Source organism: Meleagris gallopavo, chromosome 3 (assembly GCF_000146605.3).
Source record: "Meleagris gallopavo isolate NT-WF06-2002-E0010 breed Aviagen turkey brand Nicholas breeding stock chromosome 3, Turkey_5.1, whole genome shotgun sequence".
Lineage (NCBI taxonomy): Eukaryota > Metazoa > Chordata > Aves > Galliformes > Phasianidae > Meleagris > Meleagris gallopavo.
The window spans coordinates 85,097,943-85,111,392 of NC_015013.2; the positions used below are offsets into that span (position 1 = coordinate 85,097,943).

At 37.0% G+C, this 13,450-nt stretch overlaps 1 protein-coding gene across 4 annotated transcripts in view; it reads right to left on the minus strand.

Moving 5' to 3' along the window:
- Positions 1–13,450, minus strand: part of ADCY8 (adenylate cyclase 8) — a 144,456-nt gene that overhangs the window by 11,940 nt on the left and 119,066 nt on the right. For all 4 annotated transcript variants that reach the window (XM_019614245.2, XM_010709320.3, XM_019614247.2 and 1 more), the window contains 5 exons: positions 12,279–12,368; positions 10,493–10,665; positions 8,253–8,334; positions 3,973–4,131; positions 133–279 (listed from right to left, as the gene is read on the minus strand). In XM_019614245.2, the coding sequence (XP_019469790.1) occupies positions 133–279; positions 3,973–4,131; positions 8,253–8,334; positions 10,493–10,665; positions 12,279–12,368 (651 nt within the window). The remainder of the gene's footprint in view (positions 1–132; positions 280–3,972; positions 4,132–8,252; positions 8,335–10,492; positions 10,666–12,278; positions 12,369–13,450) is intronic.

Here is a 13,450-nt window from a genome sequence, read left to right on the forward strand (position 1 = left end):
CAAAAAACCCTAGAAAATTATTTGAAAGAAAATAGAAATTTGATAATTTAGGTTGACTGATTTGATGTTTGAGAACTTACCATTCAAGCGCTATCAGATAAATTAATGGTCTTACCTCATCAAAGGTCTTACCTCATCAAAGTCTGCAATGATTTCATTCAGCAAGCGTAGACATTCTACTCCTTGGTTATTCATCTCTGTCTGGGAATAGAAGTCAGCAAATCCAGGAATAGAAGCAAACATCACACCAACAGCATCATAAGACTGTGAATACAATTCCTAAAAGAATAATGAAGAAAACCAAGTTGGAGTGAAAAGACAGGAATGAGAAAATCATTCTCTGTGCTTAGCATCCACACCTTACTTCTTCCATGTATAGTACCTTAATATCAGAATTTAGCAATAAAATATTGTGTGATTAGGAAAGTTCAACAGGAGGAGGCTGACAGCTCGCATATTTTTATCTTGGATTTTATGCAGGTTTTGCTCTTTATTCTAAATTCTCCTCTTGCATCAGGGGCTACACTAGCAAAAAATCATAGAATCATAGAACGGCTTAGGTTGAGGGGACCTTAAAGATCATCTAGTTTCAATTCTCCTGACATGGTTGCCAGCCACCATGTCAGGCTTCCCAGGGCCCCATCCAAACTGGCCTTGAATGGTTCCAGAGATGGGACATCCACAGCTCTCTGGGTAACTTGTTCCAGCAACTCACCACTATCTGAATAAAAAATTTCTTCTTAACATCTAACCCAAATCTCCCCTTGAGCTAAGAATGTTCAACTCCTTCAACATTTCTTCATAGGAGAGGTCCTCTAGCCCTTTGATCATCTTCATGGCCCCTCTCTGGACCTGTTCCAACAGCTCAACATCCCTCCTGTAGTGGGGACACAATACCCTAGATGGGCCTAGATGAGGTAGTTCAAAACAGTCACCTCCCTCTCCCTGCTGACCATTCGTCTTTTGATGCAGCTCAGGATACCATTGGCCTTCTAGGCTGCAAGTGCACACTGCTGGCTCATGGCCAGCTTTTTTGTTCAACAGGACCCACAAGTCCTTCTCTGGAGGGCTGCTCTCAGTGAGTTCTTCTCCCAGTCTGAATTGAAATCTGGGATTACCTTGACCCAAGTGCAACACCTTGCACTTGGCCTTGTTAAACCTCAACAGATTCTTATGCGCCCACTTTTTGAGCATGTCCAGGTTCCTCTGAATGGTGTCCTTCCCTTCTATTGCGTTAACTGAACCACTCAGCTTGGAGCCATCAGCGAACTTGCTGGGTGTACATTTGATCGCACTATCTACGTCACTGAAAAAGATGTTGAAGAGTACTGGTACCAAGACAGATCCCTAGGAGACACCACTCACAACCAGTGTCAACCTGAACATAGAGCCCTTGACAACAATTCTATGGCTATGACCACCTAACCAATTTTTTATCCGCCTAATAGCCCAGCCCTCAAATTTATATCTCTCCCATTTAGAGATAAGGATGCGGGGCAGGACCATGTCAAAGGCCTTGCACAAGTCCAGGTAGATGACATCAGCTGCCTTTCCTTTGTCCACTGTTGCCATCATTCCATTGTAGAAGGCAACCAGATTGGTCCAACGTGATCTGCCCTTGGTAAAGCTATGCTGGTTGTCTCTGGTCTCCTCCACATCTTCCACATGTCTTAATGTCTCCTTCAGGAGGATCTGCTCCATGACCTTCCCAGGAACAGTCATGACAGAGACTGGATTGTAGATCCCCTTTTCACAGCCAGATTTTAATTCTGAAAAAATGATTGGTTCCCCTCCTGCCCTTATTCTTTCCTCCACTGAAGAACATCTACAGGGTCATGGTAACCTGACTAAGGACACTTCTGTTTCCTTTAATAGAAATACACAGGCTAGTTTGTTGAGGCTTACAAAAAAGAAAAAAAGACAATATGCACTTGAAGAATACTTGCTGAGAGACTTATGCTATGCTCAGATTTTGAAGACATAAAACAGTCTCAGTCTTCAGCTTCACAGTTTTTCTATTTTTGTTAAGAAACATCAATACTGAAATAATCTATCCATGAGAAAATGCTTACAGTACACGTTTAGGAACATATATTTGAAAGCAGAAATTAACTTAATAGTCAGAATTGAACTGTAGGATTGATTGTACTGAGATCTGGTAGATGCCACAGCCAGTAGACTCACACGTAAATCAGTAAATCAGTGGAAAGTCACCTCACAAAAACCAAAAGTGATGACTCTGAATTTGGTAGGAAATAGTTGAAACATCAGCAGTGATTCAGGGGCATGTTTGCTTTTGAAGATTATCATGCATATAAGCTTACACGAAAAGATGTATAAAAGCAGAAAAAGCAGACATATTCCCCGAGAATCCATACTGCAGACATGATGCAACACCCTCATGTTTGGTAATGGGTTTGGCTCCACTTGAAACAAACTGTTCTAACCTGGTTGTTTTCACACATACATTTTCTCTTGTGCAAAGCAGTGTTTTATAGGAGTTTAATATCCACAGACTGCAAAATTCCTCAAGAGGCTGATTTCTAAAGTGCCTTTCCTTGTAGCTCCTAACTATGTCATCTTCCCCTAGGTGCTATTTGAAATCACATCTTCAGAGCACGGTGATTCCTCATTGACTAGTCTAATTTGACTGCTTACATTACCATTTTCAGACTGTAGAAGCAGAAAAGGGGAGCCTTGAATTTGTTTCACTGCACACTTAATCGATATGTCACTGCTGGCAACTTGAATCTTGAAATATTTGTCATGTCTTCTGTATAAAATGCAATTCTAAAATTTTATCATAGAACAGCTTTTATTCGCAGATGTTATAATATGCATTTGCCCTATTTCAGATAAGGACTAAGTATCTTACTGCTGCTTCCCCAAAGAAATACTGGCTTTTCTTATATCCCATCAGCATCCCCTCTTCAAATACAGCATTAAGAATATGCACAGACTCCATCATCAGCAGAATATTTTACTGAGTTTTCCTCCATCTGACTGACTTCAGTCATATCTTGAATTTACAGAGCTTTTCTGTGTGTACTGCAAACATTCTTTAGGAAAATAGCCACAAGTTATGTGTCCAAAATGGATGCTCTATTAACTGCACAAAAGAGACGTGGTTTGAAATGGCAAAAATACTCTTTTGGGTCTGGAGATGCAGGGAAGCTTGACTCTGTTGCTGTCTGTTGCACAGGCTATTTGCATACTAGCTGAAAGAGCTGCAATATTACTTCTGCAACACTATCTTAAAACTGCAAAGTTATTTTGTTAGATTTTTACATCTTTTTTTAAGGAATATTTTTTTTTCCCAGATTCATATGCTGGAAGGGATTTATAAAGAATACCATTAGAAGCAAGTACATTTGGGACAAGCTTCTCATGGCCTTTGAATAACTCCAAAGGTGGAGATTTCACATCCTATGTGATCCCCTGATGCAGTATTAGACCACTTCCTGGGTAGAAAATTTTTCCTGCAGCTGAAAGGGATTTTTCTTGCAGCAACCATTGCCTCTTTTTCTTCATCTGAGAAGGTATTGTTTCTGTCTTCTCTATAACAATATTGAAAGCAGTTGAAAGCAACAATAAGATCCTCCCTCATCCTTTAAACCCAAATCTCTCAGCCACTCCTTGTATGCTGTGGTGCCCTAATTATAGAGGCCTTAAGCTGGATTGCTTTAGTAGATATGTGTGCCTCATTCTGGGAAACCTCAAACTGGAAACAGCATTCCAGATGAGTACTAGAAGTGCAGAACACAGGGAATAATAATTTCCCTTGACCTTAAAATTCATGTTTTGTTTTGTTTTTTTTTTTTAAATATGGATCAGATACCAAAAAATGGGCAATATTTGTGTATTGAGTCCTACTAAGAAATAAATAAACAATAAATAAACAAATACATCTCAATGTATCTGCTTTAGTTCTGCTAGTTAGATAAAATTATCAGGAATAAAATTGATACATACTTCATTATCCCGATCCTTCTCCAAGAAGTGACGTGCAACATGACTAGGTAAAATATTCCGTAGCATATTTTCATTGTGCTCCCTTAACTCCTTCATTTCATTGATTTCTTCTTTTGCTTGAACGCGCCACAGAAAATCCAGCCTTGCTGTGTATTCAAGCTGTAGTTTCAGAAAGGAGAGAAAGGCAAAAATAAGGCCCAACAATATGAGTACTCATCGTATTGTCATCCTGCTGGTCCTCCCATGAAAGTGCTTCAATAATGGTGGAAACGTTTCTGACTTAGAAAGAATTTGATTTCATTGACAGAAAAAGAGAGAATTTTCATGTTCTGTGTATGTTGAATATTTGAGAGAAATACTGGGACAAATAACATTTGTCTTGTTGCTGCCATGGTCAGTGGCTAGAAAATTTTACTGTTATTTTCCTTTTAAACACCTCTCTGACATTTAAATTAAATTAAATTTAATTTAAAAAATAATGAAAAGAGGAGATTAGATATTGGAAGATATTGGTATGAAGTAAATACTTTCTGCTTTTCATATATGTTTTCAGATGAATTGGATTTCAGAAGAAAATAACGTGATCCAAAGTCTTAACAGAGCTAGGTGTTTGCTTCTCAAGGATTAGCATCTTTCAGCTAAACTAAATATTAACACACTTTCAAGGAGGATTGTCAAGTCTTTGGCACCAAAATGAGATATTTGTACTGTTGGGAAATGCATTTGTTTATTGTCTTTTAAAATAGAGTGAAAGATACACTGTCGGGTACCCCCTTGAGTACTCCATCCCTGTCCCATGTTCATGGACAAGATCAACACTACCAGAACTTTCGGGTGCATTGCACTAGAAGAAAGATTTCCGATTTGAAGGCAGATGCTATTTTAGCTTGCAAAAAGACTGCACAGGGCTAACAACATACAGTCTCATTGGAAGTGACGGAAATATATCCTTGCATGCTGTAAACTGAAAGAAAACGTATCTGTGAGGCTTGAGATGTTCTGAATGGAGGTAATAATAATACACTCAGCAGAGGATCATATTGCATCATCAATGCATTTTCTAATTGGGAGAGATATCAAATTGTTTGTCAAAAGCTGCTAGAGTAAGGAAGTTGCTGGGACATAACTCATGTGCCAAGTTGAAGTAAAGGGCAAGTCTGCAGCGATGGGAATGACTAAGAGGGGGTTTGGGCATTCCCTACTGACAATTGGATCCACATTTTTATCATCATCAGTGACTAACATAAAAGCTCACATCTCATGAGAGCAGCCCTGAGGAGAAGGATTTGGGCGTATCAGTTGATGAAAGACTCAACACGAACTGGCAAAACTGTAGGCTTAAATTTTGGATTTAGAAAAAGAATGACTACAGAATGTCTGACTACAACATGAATCTTGAAATGTTCACCTTCTCTTGCACTACCCTTAATTAAGCACCTTTAATTTCAATAGTAAGTGAACAGACAAGAATAAAAGTATTATGAAGAAAGCTTATGCCCTGTATATGGCATACAACCCAATCTCTCACCAGGCAATTGCCACTTTCAAGGAAATCAAGAAGTAACGATCAGCATTTGAAAGACAGAGTATTTTTCCTTTAAGAATGAAAAAGAAGAGGATTTACATCACAAAGGTACATATTCAGTGACTGAGAGGATTCTAAATAAGCAAATATCCTTTCCTCACTAAATTAAAATCTGTATTACAAAAAGATTAATGAAAAGGCCTGTGGCATACCAGAATTAGATTTGTAGCTTTGTCACTTTTTCAATTGGAACAACCTCCTCCTATTTCCTCCTCCTATTTCCTCATGCCTCCTTGTTTTCCCAAGCATGAAGGTTAAGGGGGTGATGGTTTTTACAGCTGACGTGCTGTGTGGGGAAGTTCATCCTTCCTCCCTTTCCACAGGTCTTTGCAGAGCTAAGCTACAGCCCTGACATCACTTATAGAAAGCAGTCTGTGCCTGCCCTGTCAAAGTTTAAGCTTTCCTTTCTAATGAAGAGCCGCGGATGAAGAGGAACAATCAATCAGTGCTTGCCTGCAACGGAACACATATCTACAACCTAAAAGAAATCAGAGAGTGACTTCGGCTTCTGTTTCTTAGGGTCTCTTTTTAGTTTTAATTGGGATGGGGAAGGAAGGACGGAGTGCTGTGGGCAGTTTTGTTCCCTTTGCAATTATTAAAAGCTTTTTTTTTGTTTATTTGTTTGTTTTTTTAAAGCCATAGCGATTGCACTCATGTGATAGATTGCTTACGTTGTGTGTAATATATGAGATAACATATTTTGATAAGATTTCAAGGGAAGCTTTATGTTCTACTTAACTCATTAAAAGACAATGCAGTAAATAAACACATTTTAGTGTACAGTGACTCTAGCCTCAAAATTGTTCATGATACCTCTTTTGTGTACTGTTTCTCAAGTTTATATTTCAAAATATGTTTTACTAACTAAAAACTTCATTTAAAAATTGAATTTCTAGTAGCAAATTAATCTATCTAGATTGATGTCGTATATCAGTTACAAAACTCCATGTAATTACAGCTTTAGCACAAGGGAATACCTTTATTTCTTGACTAAAATAGAAGTGAGTTTTTAAGAAAAATCTGACATTGATTAGACAGTCTCACATAATTTTTTCTTGATAAGAATCTAGTATCTAGTTTAAAATTCCATGGCGGGAATTAACTTTAATTTAATTGGATAAAGAAGAGTAGAAAACTGTCGAACTGTCTGCTCAGAAATGAAATGTCTGTAAGCTCTTTTTAAATTTTTTTTTTATTATTTGTATTTTTTTTTGAAAATCACCTACAATGAGACATAACTTACCATAACTTATGTTATTCTAATTCAGAATATGTCTGCAGTTTGGGAGAAGCTGTGCTGGAGGACAGCTTTATCAGAGTTAATGAGCTCTCCATCAGTTCAGATGACAGAAGACATCTTTTTTAATGTGCTCTGAATTTTTACTTATTTCTTTGTACTTAAACAGATTGCTTTAGATTAACTCTGTAATAGGAAATAAAACAGTTCTAGAAAGTGTTTCTGGGCGCTACTGTTGAATATTCTTAACTTGATAGACTGGTCCTATGAATCATTTGGGAGAACATGCAGAAGGAAGCACTTATCAGGGACCATTTCCAAGTAGAGCGTGGGTGTAGCTACCTTGTTTTGTGGGGCAAGGAAGATTAATTGATTGGAAAAACGCAGTGTTGTGCTCAGGCCTCTGGGCTGGAGAATAGTCTCAAATATCCTCAATAAGGTTTTGTAAAATATAGACATTTACACTCATTTATGATCTCAACAAGCATTGCTTGGATTCTGTCTAATATTTACTGTAATGTTAACTCAGTGTTTTCTTTCTAAATACTCTAACTTCAGAGCAAGTATACTCACTCTCTAACCCTCTGAACTGTATCTTCGCTTATACCAAATTTCTTACCCTTCTAATACTGCCTCACTCAAATTAGGACCTACAATGGTGTTAATCACCATAATCCTCTTCAGGAGAAAATATTTAAGCAAGTTGAACATGCAAGACCATGTCTAAAGGGAACTGTCACGGCTGCTTCCTTGAATGCAATGGTCCTCTTTGTCTCTATGTGAAAAGAAACTGCCTAAAGTCAGCATGCTTGATACACAGCACTATAGTGGCTGTCATGCAGAAGCACTGCAGAGGAAGCATCCTGCTTTCAATGGTTTTTGCTCAGTGTATTGGTTAGTTTCAATATTATTTTGAAATAGCAGTTCCTCAGTTCCTTCTCAAGAAAATCAGTCCTGAAGAACTAAGACGTCAAAGTCCTTGTTATGATGTAGGACCAGGTGAAAGCGATCCATTACCCAAAGAAGTCAGTGCTGGTGCTCATATTTTGTAATTTCAAATTTTCTTCCATTCCACAAATATGTTTTTCCCTTATGATCATACTGAGTCCTGTTCTTCATTTTGGTTTTATGCCTGCTCAAGTGCACAAAAGCAGACAGATGCCCTTGGAATTCTACGAGTACCTAAGAAATGAGGTCTCATTTGGTCCTTAAACTTATATTAACACCTGCAATGTAACTTGTCTGTTGCTGAATACAATACTGCACATGTTCTTTAAGAATGCCAGGCAATGTAAGATGTAGGCTTTCTTTATTCAGATTCTGCATATGATTTATTAAATTGTTAAAGGTCATATTTTCATGTGGATAGAAAGACAGTTGGTATTCTGGAAGTAATTATTATCACATCCTGCAATTGCAATGGATATAGGGAATGGTTAAGGCAAATGTTTGCATTACCTGTTGACCGTGATAAAATACAGCTAAAAGGAACATTGCCATCAGTAGTAAAGATGCCTCCTTTGTACCCAGGAAGTCTGTTCTGGATAAATAAAGAAAAATAAAATAAAATACAGTTATTGATTTGTCAGTGTTTGTTGCAATTATGCAGAAAGTTCATGCTGTAATTCACCTTGAACTTTTCCTTTTCTTTAAAAAATGCTTTTTATTTGAAAATTTAACTTAGAAATGCATAATTTCAAGAGGACAGGAGTATTATCAGAGAGGCAGTCAACAGCACCTCTCAATTAAGTGTTGTCCACAAAATTACTTAATATACCTTCAAGTCTTGCATACAAGTCATTGATTAAAACATTAAAGAGAACTAGTCCTAAAATGGAGTCCTCCATAACCCACTAGTGACAGGACTGAAGCATGTTTTAAACCTATATACTATGATGTTTTGAGCCTGACTCATGAGCAAATTATTCAACCATCATGTTCTGGTTTAGTCGAGCTGCATGCTGGACATTTTGTCCAGGAGGATACTGTGAGAATAGTATTAAAAGTTTTGCTGTCATCTAAAAAGATTACATTAGCTGGTGTCTCTTGGTCAGTATCAGGTGATATTTGTCAGAGGAATCCTAAGTTTAGAAAAACTAGAGTGTGAAAAAGAAGACCTTGATGAAAACTAATTCAAATGGAAACTTGCTTGTGAGTAATCTGACTAAACTGAGCCTGTGGCCTGTTGAAGAATTTATGATACGGAAATGTATTACTAGGGGATGAGTCAACAGTACAGAGTGAAACATCTTTGTATAGAGACACAAAACATCTTCGTTGTCTGCAACTTCAAATTCAAGTGTTCCCATTTGGAATTTGACAAAAATGGCCTTCCAAAGATTTGATCCTGGAAGGACTCTAAGGGCAGAAGCCTCAAATGTAGAAGTTACATATATTTGTTATTGGATGTAATAGTAATGTAGTAATTGCAGGGACAGATGACTTTCACATTGGGTTGCAATACTTTTTGTTAAACTAATTAATGTAGCTAAGAAAACAGAGAAAATACTGGAAACAGAACCTTCAAGCTTGTGCTGCCTAACATTAAAGGCGAAGCTCAAATCCTTGCTCTGAGTATGGAGCATCTTTGCTGAGTTCCCTACCTCCTGGATTGCTGGTTGCTTGGAAGAATATCTCTGGCTCTTTCTTCCTCCTCTGTACTAAAGTCACTGGAGACTTTCCATGGGGAATACAAACTATTCTGAATTCTCTGAAATTTTCACAAAAGGGAAAACTTTGCTACATTTGACTCGAGAAAAGAAATTAAAGACAATGATCATGATTTCTACTTCTAGTTTAAGCTGTTGGCCAAAATATTGTTTCCTTACTGCAATCTGTCATATTCTGGGGGCTCTGTCATGAATATGCTATGTGTATAGAGAAAAGAATTACAACTCAAGTCATTAGCAACTTGGTACTGTAGGAAGCTGGCAAGGAAAGATGTGTGCAGAGCCCTGCAGTGTTGAACATGTAACCGTTGTGAGAACTACTTGCACTGAAAATCCTTTTTTTTCTTCTCCAAATCTTCAGATATTCGTTTTTCTGGCATGCACACAAAGTATCAAATAATAAAGACATGTTTTTCTGAACTAACAAAATCACTGCTGCTCTAAATTTGGGGTTATTTAGCACTAGGTACAGCTCTGTCTTGCCATTAGTTCATCAACTCCTTCTGGGAAGGAGGCCTGAGAGGAGGAGCATGTCCTTCAAGTGGCCTCCTACAAAATGTTACCATCCCTATATTTCTTAGATCTCTGAGAGCCATGTCTTAGTTTTTGACATTTATACAGGTAAAATCCTGCCCCTAAAATTCAGATGTTCACTCCTGTTTGCCTAAAAGAAGGTATAAATTTCAGTTAGTACTGCTGGAGTTTCTAGGACTTGAATCAGGTGATCTACATGAAACATGAACAGACTAAGAAAGACAAAAGAGATAACCTCTGCTCAATATTTAATTATTTTCATGAAATGAGCATTTAAATAAAAATATCTGAGAAAAAAAAAAAGTCACAGTATAAGTCTTGCTGGACTAGTCATTGTCTCTTGCTACCAACTGTATTTTTAACTATGATGTTATCCAGTACGTGTAGTCTTGCAACACTTGGACCTTTATTTTTACTTTTTAATTATTATTCTATTTTACAAACATATAATTTTAATAATAATACCAGTTCCTAAAGAAAGCTGTGAACACTTACTCTCCATTGTGGTTTAAGTTGTCATATTGCAGGAAAAGTGAAGCATAAATGGTCTCAGCCAGTAGAGCATAGATTGCAATCATGATGAGAAGTACTGCCAGCTTCAGGACAGAGTTGAGACGAAGAAAGACTGCACAGGTCACCATTGCCAGCACACCAGTGAAGACAAAATACTAACAAGAAAAAAAGCAGTCATTATTTTTCGTCATTACGGATTATATATTCACTCCATAAGTATCTACATAAAAGATCAAATTATCAGAAATATCAAAAAAGATTTGTCTTCGATTTGGTGCTCAGGTAGATATTCTTAAAGTGCTTGCTATAACTGAATGTTGATTAAAAATTCTCTTATTTTGCATGGCACCTCCATGTTAGCAGAAATCTTCATCTTTATTGCAATTTCTCATTATTAGGAAGAAATGGGCATTCTGTATCATGAAAAGAGGGAAGTGAGAGATGCTATATGTAGTAGTGTGCTATTTAATAGTCAACTGAATGAGAATCATTTTTACTCCCTTAGATTCTGAATTTTCAAGGTTTACATTAATCAGGACAGGAGAATCATATTCCTGCTTTATCCTTCTCCCATTCTATCTGAAGAGAGGACAAAGGCACAGGTTTGGATGTATTTTTATTATTATTTTTATTTTTAATATTGCAGGTCAAACTCAGCTTAAAGTGTGATGCCTGGAGATTTTATTCGTATTTCATTTTCTAATCTCATCATTGTCTCATGTTTCTCAATGATTAGTCATCTGTCAAATGCAATCTGTACACGTGATACTGGACATAGAGAGATAATCATGTTCATGAGTTATTAAGATTTGAAATGGCAACATCAACACCCACAGTCCAAATGTAGTTTAAATTAATTTCCATCATAAAACTTTAGGAGAGATTGCAGCATTCATTTTTCTTAGAACACTTCTCTTTAGTACAGATCCACTGTAAAAAAATGCATAGCTCTGCAACTTGCAACATACTGGAGGCAATATCATGACACTGCCTTATGACTTTCTATGTGCCATACGCATGACCAAGCCATCAATTTTGCTACCTGCTTGCTCATCATAGAGAAGATTTCTTTGCGTCGAATGAAAATTTATAATTACTACATTAGAATGACTGCTGTTTTTGCAATATAAGAAATATTAGTCTCCTCCACTAGCTTCATATGAATTAAATAGCAAATTTTATTTTACTTCATATTATTTTGAGTTGGTGTATTCAATTATTGCTGGATGTTTTTCAAATTATTTTAAAATATACAAGACAATTAACAAAAAACAGAAATCCAGGTAAATCTGCTGCTCACAAAAATGAAAGCTGGATGACTTAGTTTGGTCAACCATTTACTAGTGGCTTTCCTTGCCAGGGATTTAAGGGATGAATGAGGATATTACTCCTGAATCAGGGTTTCCATTTTCCCTAATGATTTTTAATAAAGAAACAAAATTTGTCTCGACGTTTAATGAAACGTGGGTCTTGTCGTGTCTCACTGTCTCAGGTCAATTCACATTTTAGCTGTAAGCCAAACATGGTGCATTTCCATAGTTCCTGGCTGAATAGCAAGAATAATAAAAAATACTGGGGTAGGTTCTGGTTGTAATGTTCTATTAAACTGTAAGATTGATTCCTTTTCTAACCCATATCTGTTTTTCTACCTTTACAGAGCTATTAAGGCACCTGACTTCACCATCAGTACACAGATCATTGATTCCAGGTAATAGTTATGTAAATTTTGTCATCTGTGCCTCAGATTCAAAAGTACCCTCTGATGTACCTCAGGATAGGAACAGATGTCAGAAAAGGATGCAGATGAATTGAACGTCTGGTTCTTCAGAGGTACTGGTTTGTCAAAATCACACCATAGCTGTGAAGAAAGAAAGAAAAGAAACTCAGGGCTATATCGTGCACTGGTGATTAAATGGCTGGTCGCTGGGTTCAGGGATGGAACTGGCTGACCTACTGCTCTCTGCCTCAGCTTCCTAACTTCCAAGAAGGACTAAATGGACAGCGGAGAAAGAAGAGGGGAAAAGGAAAAGCTATGTACACTACAGTCATTCTAGGTAACTTTCCTAGGCAATCCTGTTCCCAAAGTGGTAAAATGAGCTCCTTCAGGAGTTTCAAAGAACTGACATTGGACTCTCAAGAATTAATTCCTGAAAATGTTTATACTGTGCTATAAATTACAGAGAAAAATTATTAAAATGTGAACATAAAACATATGGATGTTATCCTTCCAGAGATGGGATGAAATCTCATGACACTCTGCAGAATTGGCTTGGGTCTAACCATAAAAGGGTCCCAGAACTGTAAGTGAAACATTCAGAATGGAAGTAAATGAAAAATGGTTCATTATACAATGTTTTTGAGAACTGTATGGGAAAAAAGTCAGAAAATATTGCTTTTTACTCTTATGGCCTGCATTTAATTTAATAGTATTTCAAACTAGCTATATTAAATATAAACAAAAGGGTAGTTTTGAGTCATAATACATTGAGGACTAAGAGCACAGGCAAAAAAATCATTAATGGTTTCATATTTTGACAGTTAAAGCAGATGGAGTTTCCCATCACATATATTAGTCCAATCTGAATGTTTATACTAGGTCATTTCATCAACCTGTTACATGCAAGCTAGTTCCCCTGGCCCTCTTACTCACAGAGAGATTTGTTAATGAAGTCCAACTACTTATAATTAAATTCTAATGAATTTTGAACTTGGAACACTCTTGTTTGATTTTTCAGTAACTTGGTCATCTCTGCAATACAACAACATTTTCTAGGTTATCTATTCAGCCTTGCGTGACAACTGGTAATGACACCTTATGCAAGTTCATGAGGTGTGCATTACTTCTCTGCAGGGCAGAGTTCCATGACAGCCAGTCTGGGTACCTTTTAAAAAGATATCCAAGACCAGAAACTTTTTTCTTTTTTCTTTCTTCTTTTTTTT